This window comes from Enhydra lutris, unplaced genomic scaffold (genome assembly GCF_002288905.1).
Source record: "Enhydra lutris kenyoni isolate GAN:26980312 unplaced genomic scaffold, ASM228890v2 scaffoldscaffold12, whole genome shotgun sequence".
NCBI classification, from domain to species: domain Eukaryota; kingdom Metazoa; phylum Chordata; class Mammalia; order Carnivora; family Mustelidae; genus Enhydra; species Enhydra lutris.
This window is the reverse complement of record NW_019154096.1, coordinates 1,615,305-1,631,591: the sequence shown is the minus strand read 5'-3', so window position 1 is coordinate 1,631,591 and position 16,287 is coordinate 1,615,305. Positions and strand designations below refer to the sequence as shown.

Below are 16,287 nucleotides of genomic sequence, written 5' to 3'. Positions count from 1 at the left end.
TCCAAGGTGGCGGTGGGGATGGGGGCGGGTGGGAGATGACAATGGCCAGGACCCTGAGGTGAAGTTCAAACCCATGAAGCCTCTGTGGACTTCTCCAGCCTTTAGTGATCAAGCCCTAATCCCCTGTGTCCCCAGTTCAAGGACCCCTGGATGTGGCTGACATTGCACAACTTCAAATATGTGAATCTCAAAAGTTTCAAGAAGTTAAAAGTTAAATTTGAGAGCCAAAAAAAGAGAACTCTGAAATTCTCCAGACCACAAATAAGGACACTGAAGCCAAGAGATTGTGTTGTCTAAAATCCCAATTATCAGGGTGCCTGGGTGGCTAAGTCAGTGAAGCATCTGTCTGTGGCTCAGGTCATGATCTCAGGTTCCTGGGACTGAGTTCTGTGTCGGGCTCCCTGCTGAGTGGGGTGCTTCTCCCTCTCCTGCCCCTCCCCCCACTTGTGCTTGCTCTCTCACTCTGACAAATAAATAAATAAAATCTTTAAAAAAAATCCCAATTATCAGTAGAAGAGCCAGGACTTGCCTGTTGATCAAAAGACAGCAACTTGGTCCAGGAGAGCGTTTCTCAACTTTGGCACTAAGGACATTGTGAGCTGAACAACTGTCATGTGGGGCCTGTCCCATGCACTATGGGATGCCACAGCATCCCCAGCCACTGGATGCCAGGAACACCTCCCACCTCTTACTGTGACAACCAAAAATATCTCCAAACCTGGCCCACGGTGCCTTGGGGTTGCTCTAGGGACTGCCCCCTCCAGCCACCACACAAGGCAAGCACGAGGCGCCTCCACCGTCGCTTCACACTCCCTCAGGGCTCCCACAACTCACCTTCACAAGGGCATACTCCAGGCGTTCTTCGATGGGGCCATTCCTCCACTCATCAGTCTGGACGACTTTTTTCCCTCCTTTGCCATGTGTCTGAGTTGAAATTAGGACAGACAGATGGGTATAACAGGCCCTCATTGAACTATGTAGCAGCAAAATCCTATGCCTTATTCTTCTCATATATGGCCAGCGCCTAGATGAGCATCCAGTGTGAATTAAGGTCTCAATAAACATTTGCGGGAAGCAGAGACAAGGAGAGGTATTTCAGGATTTGACCTTGTAGTAGAAGGACACAGCAAGATCCTGTTCTTCCTTTCCATAAGTTAACAACATCAAACAAAGGATTTCAAGGGCAGTAAGAGAAGCTCTTCCCCCATGAGAAGGGCCTCAAGGGCCCACCACACACGGCATCATCACCCACAAATACGCACAGAGAGCTGGTGGCCGGAGTCAGACGGCATGGGAGGGTGGGCATCCAAGAGTTGCAGGACATGCCTACGCCCTCAAGGACTTGGCACTTCCTGGGGGAGGTGGAGGGGCAAGACACCAGAGAAGGCACAAGCCGGGGGCTGAATGAGCAGAAAACACAGACTATACTGCATGATCTAAACTGGACCAGGAATCTTGAGCAACAGGTCATCATCACAAACCAGGGTGGAGAGACGTGGAAGAAGTGGATGGACTCAGCAAACGGACAGAAAGTGCCATGATCACGGCCTACCAAGTAAACCACATGACCTCATCTATTCTCTCCACGTCAACTAGTGGCATCACTCGCCCCAACTGAAAATCTACATTCTTTAATACCCCATCATTCCTCTCGTACAGCCACTCACCAAGTCCTAACTGACTACATCTCCTCTAAACTCCTCCCCGCCCTGTTTCCACGCTTATATGGTCCAAGCCACTAGCTGCTCTCAGTACCCATCCACCCCCCAACGGCAGTGTATCTTCTGCACTATAAACTAAACTAGAAACCAGAGGGGCAAATCTCATCACTCGACCCCCACGTGACAAGCGTCATTGGAAGGGTCCCGTTTCTCCCAGGACAGGTAACTTTTCCATGCCACAGACTCCTTTCCAAGGCTGCTCTTTGCCATGCGATGCCCCAACCTGGCTTTCTCTGATTTCCTTCATCTTCTGCTATACCCAGCAAACTCAGCCACCACAAATACTTCCGTTCCCCGCACTGTCATCCCTTTCACCTCTGGGCCTCCGCCTTTATTCATGTGACACACGTTTAATTCAGCACCTCCTCCCATGCTGTCCCCAGCTAGATGCAAATGCCCCCGGCCCGGCAGGACCACCAGCTCTGCACTCCGACATCAGAGCCCAGCCTGGCTAAGTCCCACCTCGCTTTCACATCTCCCCTGACCCACACCCCTCCTGGGAGGGCAGCCCCGACCACCTCTACCTTTGGGTTCAGTGGCCCTCCTGCGTGTTCTCACAGCATCGTGCATTTGCCCTACCCCGGCACCGACCCCACTGGGTTACAACCGCCTCTAGCATTGTCATACACCTCACTCAACCACAGACCCTGGAGGGGCTCATCTCTCTTACTGGTTCAATCCTCTATGCTTGGTGAAGTGAACAGCACAGAACAAAACTTCAGGAAATACTAGCTGAGTGGTTTAATGCTGAACAAGACCAGATTTTCTGGAGCCATGTTGATGCAGGACAGTGGAGGCCGAGCCACAGAGCACCAGAAATCAATGCTATCAAATCTGGATTTAACCTTCCAGGCATTTGGGGGGTGGGGCGTGGAGTGCAGGACCAAATGCAAAATTCTGAAGCTGCAGAATAACAAAGCAGTATTTTTAAGAGCACCCCAGAAGGGGAGGAGATTTTAATAATTCGTGATCAAGGCCTGGGCCACAGCAGTGGTGACAGGAAGGAAAGAAGAAGACAAGCATAAGGACATTAAGTAATGGACAATGTGTTAGAACAGAAAGGAGGATGGACCCGGGGAAAGCCCCCAGAACCGCAGAGCTGGGGTGCTACCAGCAAGGCTGATGGCACAAGGGTTCCTCCCCTACCAGCAAAACTAAAGCTGGTGACCTTAGAAGAATGAGTGGCAGCATTACTGCGCACAGCCAGGCAAGGAAGCAACCTGAACGTGCATGGGTCACAAGCAGATTCAGGAAATGCAGTAGCGACACATACAAGGTAAGGCTAGCTGGCCATAAAGAAGGACAAGGTCCAATCAGAGCCGCGTGGCACTTCGAAAAGAAAACCAAAAAGACAAGAGGAAAGAAAGCCCTTCTAGCCCTTCCGAAGCTCACGATGCTCTGACTCCATGCGTGCGACGCGCCATGTGCCCTATCAGCCCGCGCGCCAGGCGGCTCCTGCGGGCGGGACGGAGTCTGAGGATGAAAACAGCACAGGCTTCCAAACACTCCTGGAGTAAGGATCTGGCGAGTTCATGGGAAGCTCCACTGTGAGCAGCACCCTGGGGCGGGGAGTGGTCAGGACCTACGTGAGGACAAACAGTGGCCACTGTGGATCTGGGGAAGGCCACCAAAGGTTTTGCCCAAATGCAAACTTCCCCACCTGATGACCGTGCTTCAGAAAATCAAGACTTAAAAGGCACATTTAAAAGCCGCTATTTCAGGAGTACCCTGCTTTCCAACTAGTTATCAGCAAGAAGGCTCTCCACGATCTAACTGCAAACTCTGGCCGGGGCGGGAGGCGGGGACCCTGGGTGCTCGTCAGACACAGGCTATGGAGCAAACCCACCAACAGTCATGTCCACCTGGCTGTCCTTGTCTCTGTCACGACTGCTTGAGACCAGATTCCCTGTCCGAGAGTCCCCATGGGGCTCTGTGCTTTGTTTCTGACACACAGAAAAGCTGGACAGGCACCAAGGGGAGTAAACTGCTCGAGAGAAAGACAAAGAAGAACATGAGGAAGATGAAGGCCAACAAGGATCCAATAACTTTTCTCCCACAGAAGTATCAAGAATATTCTCATAACTCAAGGTTATTCAGGAGTCACTGTATTCGGAGCAGAGATCCTTCCAGGCCAAAAGGGTCATGACCTCTATTAGGGTAATGCTTAATAAAGGAACTCCATGGGGAAAAAAGGAAAGAAAGATTTCCATGGAGTTCCATGGAAATTATACAGTACCATGACACCTGGAACTTTGCATTACCAAAAATAATCTACTTATCACAGGTCAGCCTGCGCCAAATTTAAAATAATTATTTTTTAATAAAGCCATTAACTCCCCCAAAGTGGGATTAGAGAGTTTAGTAAAATCAGAGACAAGATTCTTTCCACCTTTCAAGATTTTATTTATTTGAGAGAGAGAACAAAAACAAGGGAAGCAACAGAGGGAGAGGGAGAAGCAGACTCCCTGCAGAGCAGGAAGCCCGATGCAGGACTCAATCCCACGACAGTGGGATCATGACCTGAGCTGAAGGCAGATGCTTCACTGACAGAGCCACCCAGGCGTGCCTCCACTTTTTCGGATCACACAAGAAACTTGGGTGCAGACTTCATCATTTAATAACAAAAAGAGATAATCATTCTCTCACAAAGAAAAAAAATCCTCACCCCGTATTTGTCTCTTAATTTCACTGCTTTTTATGTTCCATTTGCCCTCGGAATATCCTGAGAAACTGCTACAGAGCTGACCACTCCTGGGGCTTACGGAAGTATGCCTGTTTTGGTTACTAATTCCCTAAATGGTGACAGAAGTCACTATGAATGTGGACAGCCTACTTGATGGAGGGGTCAATGGCTTGTAATAAGTCCTTGTGGTTACATTAAGAGGGAGGAACCTCTCATATGATGGATTATTAAGCTCTCGATATTGCTATTAAGATTTCCCTCAGTTTGGCTGTGTCCATCCTGGGGGCAAAACCTTTTGACAGCTCAGCAAGACAAAAACAAAAACTTGTAAAAAATCGCTAACAGTGAAAAGACCCAAAAGAATGACTAACATAAAATACAAAGTCAACAACCCTTAAATGAGAACAGTCTTCCAATGAAGGAGCCCAATTTTTCCCTCCGTGAAGGAGTGGAGAAAAAACTGAAACCATGCTCTGCTGTGTGGGTTAAGAACTCTCTACTAAGACTTCATGTTTATAGAAGCTGTGATGCCCTTCGGGCCTTCAAGAGAACCCTGTCTGAGTTATTATTCCACTGGGTGGAAGACAGGCAAAGAAGAAAATGGGGTAGTGTTCCACACTCAGGGGCTAAGTACTGTGTCATGAGCAGAAACAGCCCTGGAAAGAGAGGGGAAATTCTAGAGACAGCTCTTACGCAATGAGCCGAGAAGCAGAACGTGATTATATCTGCAATAATCAAGGCCTGAGACATTCTGTCCTGGGTCCATGAGAGAAGTCAGGAAAGTTTTTAAGGAACTGGGAGGAGGGTCCTGTGCTCACCGGCATAGTCTGATCTCCATCAGCCCCCCTGAGCCTATGGCAATTTCAGAAATTTAGATCTGGTCACCCATAAAGCTGATAAATCACAGATGCGGTTAATCGTAAACTGTCCTAGCCTTCTTCCAGAACACTCTAGCACTCACTCTGTGATGGAAGAGGACAAGTGAACATCTCTGCCAGTTATATTCAGATTTTAGCATGGAAGACGTTAACAAAGGGGACAACATCCATGAAAGTGTTCTACCACTTTCCCCACGTGCTTCGCGAGACAAATGTCTTCATTTGCCATCGCTTTCTGAAATAAATTAAAAAGTTCTTTTCAGGTAAAGACCTCATCTCTCCTGAAAGAGAATTCCAGGAAGCAGCCCCATGACAGGTGCTTGATGCACCTGTAACTACCGGACACATAGTAAAGGGGGAGACAAGAAACCGATTTTTGAATTAACTATCATATTCTTGTTTCTATAGATCAAATGTGCATAGACCCCAAGCCTTGACCTACGGAGCCCTGCCACGGATGGACCAGATCCCGACATAAACAAGTGTAAGCACACTGCAATGGGTACCAGGTAGTAACACAGCCACACAAGGAAATTCAAAACAGTTCATTTAAATTATGAGGTAGAAAAATATCTCATGAAATGGAAAGATGTTCTGGTATACTGCTAGACAAACAGGTTACCAAAAAGAATCTAGAATAGAGGTCTGTTTTTGTAAAGCTGTATCTGAGCATGCATGCATATGTAAGCGTGGGTGCACACAGCTGTGAGGACACAATCATTCTGAAAATAAACCAAAACCATGACTGCAAGGTCATAACAAAATCTCAACAGTGGTTAACTTTTGGTGGCAGGACTCTGAGTGACTTTTATTTCCTTTTTTTACTTACCTATATTTTGTAAATTTTCTAGAATTACTATGTGTTACTTCAGTATGGGACAAAATTAATTTTACAATTTCAGATACATTAAAAAAAAACTGACATTAGGATCCTGAGGCAGGCTGGGTATGCCCCTGCTTCTGCTCCCTCACCCTGAACTAAAATGCCTTCTCTGGGGCTCTCTGCAGAAATCTTCAGGGACCCGACGACAGAACTGGATGCCTGCTCCTGCTCTACAACAGAGGTCGGGTAACTACGGGGGTGAAGTTCGAAGGCAGGTCAAGCCCTCGTCAGAACACTTTTCTCTCTACCTGAGCATAGCGCAGGAGCTTCTCCGTGGCCTCAGGGTCTTTATTCCAGATGAGGTCTTCACAGAGTTGGAGAAGCTCCTTGTGGATATCGTCATACACAGGCAGGCTTCCAGCATTCACTATCCCCATGTCCATACCAAACTGAGGACAAGAAAAAGAAAAAAAAATGAGAATCTCCAGGTATATGCTACATCAGAGGTCAGCAAACATTTTCTGTAGAAAATATTTTAGGCCATGGTCTCTGTCCCAGCTACTCGGCTCTTCAACTGTCCCAGAAAAGCCACGAAGAACAACATACAAAGCATGAATAAGATGTTATCCACAGAGACTGGCAGCAGGCCTTAGTCTGCAGGACAAAGTGAACAAACCCCTCCCTGCCCTAAGTGAAAGTTGCTTTCAAAGGGCACACAGGTGTTCTACTGTACCTTGATTGCGTGGTAAAGAAAAACCCCATGCATTGCCTCTCGGATGGCTTCCATGCCGCGGAAGGAGAAGGACAAGTTGGAAAGACCTCCACTTACTCGGGCTCCAGGCAGGGTTTCCTAGCAAAAATTTTATAATGTGAAAAGACTTCCCTGTTTTGACAAAAGCAACAATCCCATCCCTCAAGCTTTATATATCAGGGAGTAAGTAAAAAACATGCAGTCTGACATAATTCTGAGCTTCTTGTAGCCAGATAGAGACCAAAACTTGCCATATTATGGCACTGCAAAAACACTGCCTTGCAGATAGTTTTTCCTACTAGACTCTGATCTCCCTGAGGGAAAATAAAAAATTCTGCCTTATCTCTGTAGATCTCTACAATGGGCCTGATGAGGCCATGGTACCTAGGGAGTGTGCCAGAAAATATGTGCTGAATATATAACAGAGAAAGAACAACACAGAGACAGAGAGTAGTCTGTCATTCAGTCAAAGGCTTCTCTGTAGCCTAAATGAACCAACTCGCTAATTCACCATAAACTTGACTAATTCTGAGAGGAAAGAATGAAACTGAGGTTCCCAGAACACCTCACGACAATGTCCAGCATTAGCACACACGTGGGAACAAGAGGAACTTCCTGTCAGCTAAGGTACAAAGCAGCTCAAGCTTTAGGGATACAGCTTGCCACACCTACTGCTGTGACCGGACCATCCCACGTCTGGGGTATATGCTATCAAGAAACCCGGGCATGTGCACCCAAGTTACACATACCAGAATGATCTCGGCAGCATTGCTCATACTGCCCCGAAAGGGAAACAAACCAAATGTCTATCAACAGTAGAACAGTTAATTGTGGAAGAGTTACACGATGAAATGTTTTATGTTCATAAAAATGAACAAAATCCAGGTTACAACAGAGCTGAATTTTTTAAGTAAGTTTGGGTAAGCCAAAAAGGCCTGAGAATCTTGAGACTCTATATGAAGCTCAAAACTGGCCAAACTAAGCCTCACTGTTTATACAGCTGCGTCTCAGTATTTGGTAGTTATATCGTATAAAGTCACCATGAACAATGAACCTGCAAATACTGAGAACCACCACTCCTCAGGGGAAAAACAGTTATGCTTCTGTGAACCCCTGGTCACACAATTTTCATCTACTCATCAATACAGAAACTTGTTCTATGTGTTCTGTGTAAAGACATCTTGTTTAACAAATACTACTAACTCACTAGTATGAAGCTCATGGCCAACAGGCTCTCAACCACAAACGTCTACACAAAGCTTATCTAATCGCAAACATTTTCTCTGTGAGGCTCGTCGAGGCCTTCCTGCAATCAGGAACCTCAGAAGGCACTGGAGCACTCTACTTGGGGGCTGTTAAGACAGAAAATAAACTGCCAAGGAAAAGCTCAAGACTGTGAAAAACATGGCACTACACAGACCACTCACTGGATGCTCGTTCAAAGACTGAGAACTGAACAAGCTGCGGAGTCTGTTGACCTCTTCTGGGAACACAGTGGTTGGGCCACTTGAATTTTCATCTGTCTGCTTGTGGGTATGTCCACAAATGATTGCAAAAGCACCAAGAGTATTGATTTTGGGGGTCACAAACTTTAGCAAATAGGTGAATTTACAAATACAAAATCCATGGATAATTCAGAGTGTGTGTAAGCGATACAATGATAAAGAAAAGAAACAAAGCGTTATCATAAAACAGGCTGATGATTCCAACACAAAATTCAGAGTTGAGGGTGTAATCTGACAGGGAGAGTCACAGGGGCGCTAGGCATGTTCTGTTTCATGACCCAAGTGAAAGCTATTATGTGCTTCATAATTATTTATTATACCTATATTTTGTATATATTTTCTCCAGTATCTATGTTCTACTTCATAGCATAAAACATCACATCAAAGAAAAATAATAATGGGCCCTAAATTTCAGAAAACCAATTTTCTACCTAAGAGTAAACTGTCAACATTCCCAGGCAATAAACAGGTATGTCAGCTCAAACTATTCACTGGAGCCATGAGTAAATTTGAGTTGGTGTCCTGAGTAGAAGAGAGAAAATATCCATACTTACTTTAATGATTTTTGTTGCGTGAATAAAATTAACAGCATACAAGTTGTGCTCTTCCATCCCAGTACCAATGGTGAGGATGTTAGGGTCAAAGATGATGTCATTTGGATTAAAGCCCAGTTTTTTCACGAGTAGATGGTACGCCCGCATGCACACTCTGATTTTGGTGTCTGTTTCTGTTGCCTGAGGAAGGAGCAAAGGATGTAATTTGAAATAGAAAAATGAGGTGTTATTTATGAAAACAGAAGCACATTTCACTTTTCGAAGGCACTTAATTATCAATGCTTGGATTTCATAGAAATCCAAACGCCAAGCAGCCTCTCAGCATTTATCAAATTATCTCAGAGGAGGAGACGGTTTAAAGTCACTTCGTGTTTTCATCCGCACAACAGCTACACTGCTTCTGCGAAAATCACACCTTACACACACAGATGGGTAGATGAATACACAGGCTTCGTAAAAAATACACACACGTGATAAAAATTCAAACGCTATTAAGGAACAATTAACAAATGAGCACCCTTCCTGTCCTGATCTGCCCGCAGTATGTCACACCTCACCCAGGCAACACTACCACAGGCTTCTTGAGCTTCCTGCTCTGATATCCCACAAGGATTCCAGGATATGCCCCCAGCATCTTCCCAACCCTCCCCAAAACAAACTAATTAACGTGGACCTCAAGCCATCAATGTACATTAGTATTGCTCTTTAAAATAATGACACTGCAAGGCAAGGAACTGACTCCAGCAAACACTGAAACTCCCAGTCCCTCCCCCTCATCCTTGGAATCAGGGCCCACATCTGCAGTTTGATTTCCTCCTATCTGCCCCTCCTCTACTCTACTCTACTCTCTCCCCCATGCTCCTCTGACGTTCCTGAAACCTGCCAAGCTCCTCCTACTTTAGAACCTTTCCATTTACTGCTGCCACTGCTCAGGACACACCGGGACGTGGCTGCATGCCACACACCATTCATGTCTCTGCCCAGATGGCTCTTCCCAGTAAGGCCTTCCTCACTCACCGGCTCCAACCAGCCCGTCTGCCATTTTGCCTGCTTCCTCTGTCTTCTTAAACGTACCTCTCTTTCTAGAACTTGCATTTATTTGGCAACTTATTTTTTATCTGTTTTATTATTTATTATTACCTTATTGAGCCAGAATGCCCATCTTGCTCCATCCCCCAAGCCTAGAGCCACGTGCCTGCCTAGGGTAGTACCCAATACCATTCGCTGAATGAACGCATGCTGCTTTTACTCAAAGCCTTTCTGAACTTTGTCAAGGAGACTTTCCGATCAAATTTACAAGATCAAATTTACAATCTCGACCCAGGGCTTCCATAACAAATTACACTGAGTGATTTCTTGTATAAATATCAAATCTGGGGCACCTGGGTGGCTCAGTCAATTAAGCATCTACCTTCAACACAGGTCATGATCCCCTGGTGCTGGGATCAAGTCCTGCATCAGGCTCCTGCTCAGCCGGGAGTCTGCTTCTCCCTCTGCCTCTGCCCCTCCCCCGCCTCACGTTCTCCCTTCTCTGTTCTCTCTAAGTAAATAAATAAATACTCTTAAAAAAAATCAAATCTAAAGAAAAACTCTGAAGAAAAACTGAACACTTGCTAGCACTAGAGTGGCTCCAAAAAGCTAAGTCACATACAATTCTGAACAGACGTGCAAAATGTTCCTGAAAAGTGGCCAAGACCACTGAACCGCGTGTTCAGTTTCCAAACTGACTACTTTGAAGGAGGGAGCCCGTGGCTGGATGTGGACACAGTGCATGGGGAAGACTCAGGTCCTGATCACAGAAACTGACCTCCCAGAGACAGTTCCCCAGGCAAGTGTACAGATAGGGGGACACTGCTGTAGCTCCGGGTTTATAGGGAGGCCCCACCTTCCAGAGAAAGACACAGTAGTCGAATTACACGAAAAGCTCACTCTTACACGTAGGCTTCCAACCGCTTACCTACTCTAGTATCAGTTCAACTGGTCCCTTCAGTCTCCAATGTCTCCCTGCTTCCTGCAGCTGGTGGGGTTAGATTCTGCCTGGCGGGGTCAGTGCCCCCGGGGCATAGCAAACCAAAGGGCCAAGGGAGAGGGTGACAGGAGTGGGCTCTGTGGCCCTAATGCTCTAGGCTTTAGGCAAGGTGGCAAGCTCTCTCATCTTCCTTAACTGAATTTCTTTAACAACCTACTTACTCCTTCAGTGAGAGTGACAAGGTTAAGTAAGAGCAAGATGTGGACCCACAAGAAAGTAGTCACCCAGGGATGCCTTTCGTCTTCGACTTCGGTTCACCCTTCACCAGCGAGCCATGTGAGGATTCAAGGTTCCAGGTTCAGTGGCCCGGCTGAGCTCCCTAAGAGAGAAGGTACAGCGGTTTGGGCCTACAGCAGCTGCTAGAGCTTCCTAGAACCTAGTTTGGTTGATAGGTCAAGAAATCAAGGTCCTGCTCATTTCTCCGAGTCACGAAGGACAACGGGCCTCGTTTGGCAGGCCACGTATGCTCTGTACAGGCGAGCAGGAGAGTCTAGCCACCACACAAGCCACAAGGAGGAGGGTCCTCCCAGGATAGGAATCATTTCATAGGACTGGAACAGAATCACCAACTATCAGGCCCAGAAGGATGGGGCCTTGTCAGATTGTTCCTGTAGCACCTAACAGAGTGCCTATCACGTTAACAGACACACAACTCCTGCTGCTGGATGAACAAAAGAATCTCAGAATGAATAGAGTTTCAGGGGACAGGCCTCTGCCAGGAGCAGGTCATATCACATTAGATTTGCCAACTTCTTTCTTTGTCGGTCTCCTCGGCTAGGGTTAGGAGATACGCCCATCGGTGAGTCTCAGTCATGCCTGAGGATCCCACAGACCGGAAGAGAGGTCCACAAAAGCACAGAATGGGAGCCTTCCTCTACTCACAAGGGCTCTCAACATGGGTGCACGTTATCACTGGAGGGCTTCTTGCTTGTGTCCTAACACCTGGATGGTGCCCTAGACCCAGACAGACTGGGATCTTGAGGAGAGACATAAGCAACAGCATTTTTAGGACTCCCTAGTGATTCTAACATACAGACGGGATGGAGGCCAGGTCAGTGAGGCGCCACCTTCTCAGGTGAAGCTGTAAGAAAACCTGAGAAACGACACCACAAATCTGGGGATCATGACAGAATAAATACATTTTATGATTCTACATTTACCCAGTTTACTCTTGAGCTTCAGAAAGCTAGATGGCCACCAGTAGGCAGAAGCTTTAGTTAAGAAATCCAACCATCAGGCTTTGCCAGAATATCACACTCCAGGAAAAAGAAGATAAACTTAAGACAATTTCTGATTGACTCATCAAGGTGGATACTGGGAGGAAGAGAAAGAAAAGGGGGAGGATACCAAGATCCTGCAGGAACGCAGCCTGACAAGGAACAGGGAAAGCACAAGACCAATCGCAAGGTAGATTAAAGGTTCCAATGAGCTGCACATGGGAATGAGCTTCACATGGGCCAGGGAATGCCGCAGGAGGCCCATTCTGCTGCCACCAGGTCCCCAACAGCAGTGACGGAAAGGGACGTCTGTGCCACCATCAGAAGGGCATCAACAAGTCAGAAGGAAAAACGCCAAATGGATAATTAGATAAATTAGATAAATAGATTTAGAGCAGAGTAGGAGAGTGAGATGAGGTCACCGGAAATGCAAGGCCAACCTGGAACGCCCCTTGGTTCGCTCTCCACCCGAAAGAGGGAGGTGGCGCCCCCGGCACAGTCCACGTTCCAGCAGGGACTCTGGGCAGCAGGCAGGAACAGACATGATGCCGGACAGGGAAACAAGCCTGAGATGCGCTCTCCACACTGTGCTCACAGCAGGGAGGAGAAAAGGGTCTCAGTTATGACCACTGGTGACACAACAAATGAGGAAATCAGAAACCAGGCTTCTTTGCCTGGTCACCATCGTGATCCTACCCATGTTTTTTTTTTCCTAGAACCCTCAGGCAGAGGCTGCTTGCTGCAAAACCCTACTCAGAAGTGCCCAGGTGAAGAAGCACCATACCCTAACGGGGGTACACGACCCCATTCAAATCTTCTCTTTCATGCAGAGGAATGCCAGGCATGTTCTGGGAAGCCAGGAGCCTGAGCTGAGGAGAGACGCCGACTGTAGGCTGAGCTGTTACTCTTGTGAGGTCAGTGAACATCCCAGGCTCCGTGGGGGTCTTGGGACTGAGTGCCTGCAGGTCCCTATCCCTCACATACCTCACAGACCTCCTCCAAAGGTAATCTGGAGAAGTCTCTTTCTTACAAAGAATGTAAGATCTGGGGTGCCCAGCTGGCTCAGTCAGAGGACCATGAAGCTCTTGATCTCGGGGTTGTGAGTTGGAGGCCCACGCTGGGTTTAGAGATTACTTAAGTAAATACATAAACTTTAAAAAATAATATATGATCTCTAGTCCATCTCATAAGGCAAGGCTCAAGAACAGAAATAATCATGTAAGCTTAGCCAGGGAATGGGGACCTCTCTAGAGCCACTAAAAAGGAGGCACCTGAAATGCAGAAATATAGGTCGGATTTTCAGAAGGTCAGAGGAGAACATATGAGAATCAGCTCCTGGGTGTGGGCCAACTGCCTTTAGCAGGGTAAAAATAAAGGGAATGTTAAAAACTATTACTTCCATTTCCTAGAATTATTTATGATACCATGGTGCATATTTTCCTGGAAAATACAAGACATTCAACTGAAAAACACTTATCAATTTATCTAAATTCAAAAAAGAGGCCATTACCAAAAAAAAAAATCTAAAAAAATCACTACCAAAGGAAAAATATTTACAAAAGGAAAAATCATCCAACCACCATCACAACAACAAAGCAACACAAAATACCTGGGAACGTTCTTGAGATTTCCTATTTAAGAACAACTATAAAACCTGATTAAATTTAAAAAAAAATTTTTTAAAGATTTTTTATTTATTTATTTGACAGACAGAGATCACAAGTAGACAGAGAGGCAGGCAGAGAGAGAGGAGGAAGCAGGCTCCCTGCCGAGCAGAGAGCCCGATGAGGGGCTCGATCCCAGGACCCTGGGATCATGACCTGAGCCGAAGGCAGAGGCTTTAACCCATCGAGCCACCCAGGTGCCCCAAAACCTGATTAATAGTAACTGGAAAGACATACCATGCTCCTGAATGATGAACCTGAATATTAACAAGATAGCATTATTTTTAGGTTAGGGTTCTTTTTTTTTTTTTTTTTTTAAGATTTTATTTATTTATTTGACAGACAGAGATCACAAGTAGGCAGAGAGGCAGGCAGAGAGAGAGAGGAGGAGGCAGGTTCCCTGCTGAGCAGAGAGCCGATGTGGGGCTCGATCCCAGGACACTGGGACCATGACCTCAGCCGAAGGCAGAGGCTTTAACCCACTGAGCCACCCAGGTGCCCCTTAGGTTAGGGTTAATGAAATTTTAATCAGTATCTCAATGGGGCTTTATTTCTCCATAAATTGGAAAATTACTTTTCAAATCATTTTAACATAGGAAAATGTGTTGAATATTATGGATGCATTTACAGAATACTGATTCTTCTTTTATACAGTTTGCACAGGCGCAAACAAAAATGATACAGCCCAATCTATCATGTGATAATTACACCTAGAAATCTTACATTATCAAAAATTATCATACAAAATCATTTCAATTAGAAAAGGAAAACTAAATGAGTAGGAAAAAAGTTACCTTCCCATAGAAATCTCAATGATAAAGGTGTTGAGTATTTTGTTAGAGTTAAAATAACAGGTGGAGGAGGGGGGAGGCCCCTGGGCAGCTCAGTCAGTGAAGCATCCAGCTCTTGACTTCCACTCAGGTCATGATCTCAGGGATGGGAGAACGAGCCCTGCACCGGGCTCCACACTCAGCAGGGAATCTGCTTAGAATTCTCCCTCTCCCTCTGCCCCTCCTCCCGCTTGTGTTCTCTCTCTCTCTGAAATAAATAAATAAAATCTTAAAAAAGAAAATAACAGGTGATCAAAACCACTAACATCAGAAGCAGACAGAGAAATGCTTCCTTGTTCGCCCTTTATTGCAGAAGCTCCAGGGCCAGTCCCCTCTGCCACCGATGGCTGAGCTGGCAGTTTTCATTGCAACCCAAATCAAAAACGTAAACTGAAATCGGTGACCAGGTAGCGCAACAAAAGCAGGCACGAGTTCCTCGGCTCTGCTCAGGTGCAGCGGTGGTTTCCATCTAAGAGAGCTGCATTCTCCTAAGAAGCAACCATGTCATGCATGCAAAGCAAATTCTGGTTCTTAACTGACTGTTACACCCAAAAGCGTGATGAGAGCTCATCCACAGAAAACATGCCTTTATAAACCAAAATATCTGGATTGTTGGTTTCTGAGCTTTGCAAATACGTGAATTTTTTTTGTTTTGCTCTTTGTAATTTGGCTCTTTATAACTGCTCACCATAATCCTTCAGTGAGCATTTAGGTCTACAGTCATATAGAAAAATTATTTTATAAAAGAAAAAGCAGCATTTAAAAGGGATCTTCAGGGGCGCTGGGGTGGCTCAGTGGGTTAAAGCCTCTGCCTTTGGCTCAGGTCATAATCTCAGGGTCCTGGGATTGAGCCCCACATCGCATCAGGCTCTCTGCTCAGCAGGGAGCCTGCTTCCCCCCCCCCACCCCCCGCCTGCCTCCCTACCTACTTGTGATCTGTCAAATAAATAAATAAAATCTTTTAAAAAAATAAAATAAAAGGGATCTTCAGTTCTACCACCTTACTCTAGCAATTACTTCCCTTTACAGCATTTTCTGCCTGTCTTCATCAAGTGTAGTTTTTACGTAGTCATATACACAGTGTATATATAATTTTGGTTTTATATTTTTTATTTACATTTTATAACCATTGTCATCCTGCTCCATAATCTTCAAAATTAATATCTGAATACTCTGAATAATATTCTAACAGAATGATGTAATCTAAGTCAGCATTTCTCTCCAGTTGGGCATTTAGTTTGGTTTTTTCTTCAGTAAAGCTGGTGAAAAATCTTCGCATATATAGCATTCTTATGCTGTTGAATTCTTTTATTGGGATAATTTCCCAGAAATGAGATCATTAGCGCAAAGGGTAGGAACATTTTTATGTCTCTTGGCAGGTATTATGGTGTCTTTCAAAAGGACCGTCTATGCTCTAGAATGAATAAGCTTTCTATTTACTACTGCTGGACCAGCACAGATCTTGATCATTTTTAACTTTGCTTCTACTAACTTAGTATGGATAAAACACTACCTTAATATTGCTCTAATGTGCATTCTTTCATAACTAGCAAGTTAAAATTTTTTTCCCTACACTTGCTTTTTCTTCATAATCACATTCCAATCTAAATTGGGAAGGCCTGTTCTCAGACA

The 16,287-nt window shown here is 45.6% G+C and overlaps 1 protein-coding gene across 5 annotated transcripts in view; it reads right to left on the bottom strand.

The window, feature by feature from the left end:
- The window catches only part of LOC111144793 (5-methyltetrahydrofolate-homocysteine methyltransferase), a 101,773-nt gene that overhangs the window by 32,345 nt on the left and 53,141 nt on the right, over positions 1 to 16,287 (bottom strand). For 4 of the 5 annotated variants that reach the window (XM_022499257.1, XM_022499258.1, XM_022499259.1 and 1 more), the window contains 4 exons: positions 8,916 to 9,095; positions 6,839 to 6,955; positions 6,414 to 6,554; positions 835 to 924 (listed from right to left, as the gene is read on the bottom strand). In XM_022499257.1, coding sequence (XP_022354965.1) covers positions 835 to 924; positions 6,414 to 6,554; positions 6,839 to 6,955; positions 8,916 to 9,095 — 528 coding nt within the window. The remainder of the gene's footprint in view (positions 1 to 834; positions 925 to 6,413; positions 6,555 to 6,838; positions 6,956 to 8,915; positions 9,096 to 16,287) is intronic. The other variant, XM_022499260.1, reaches the window with a different exon arrangement.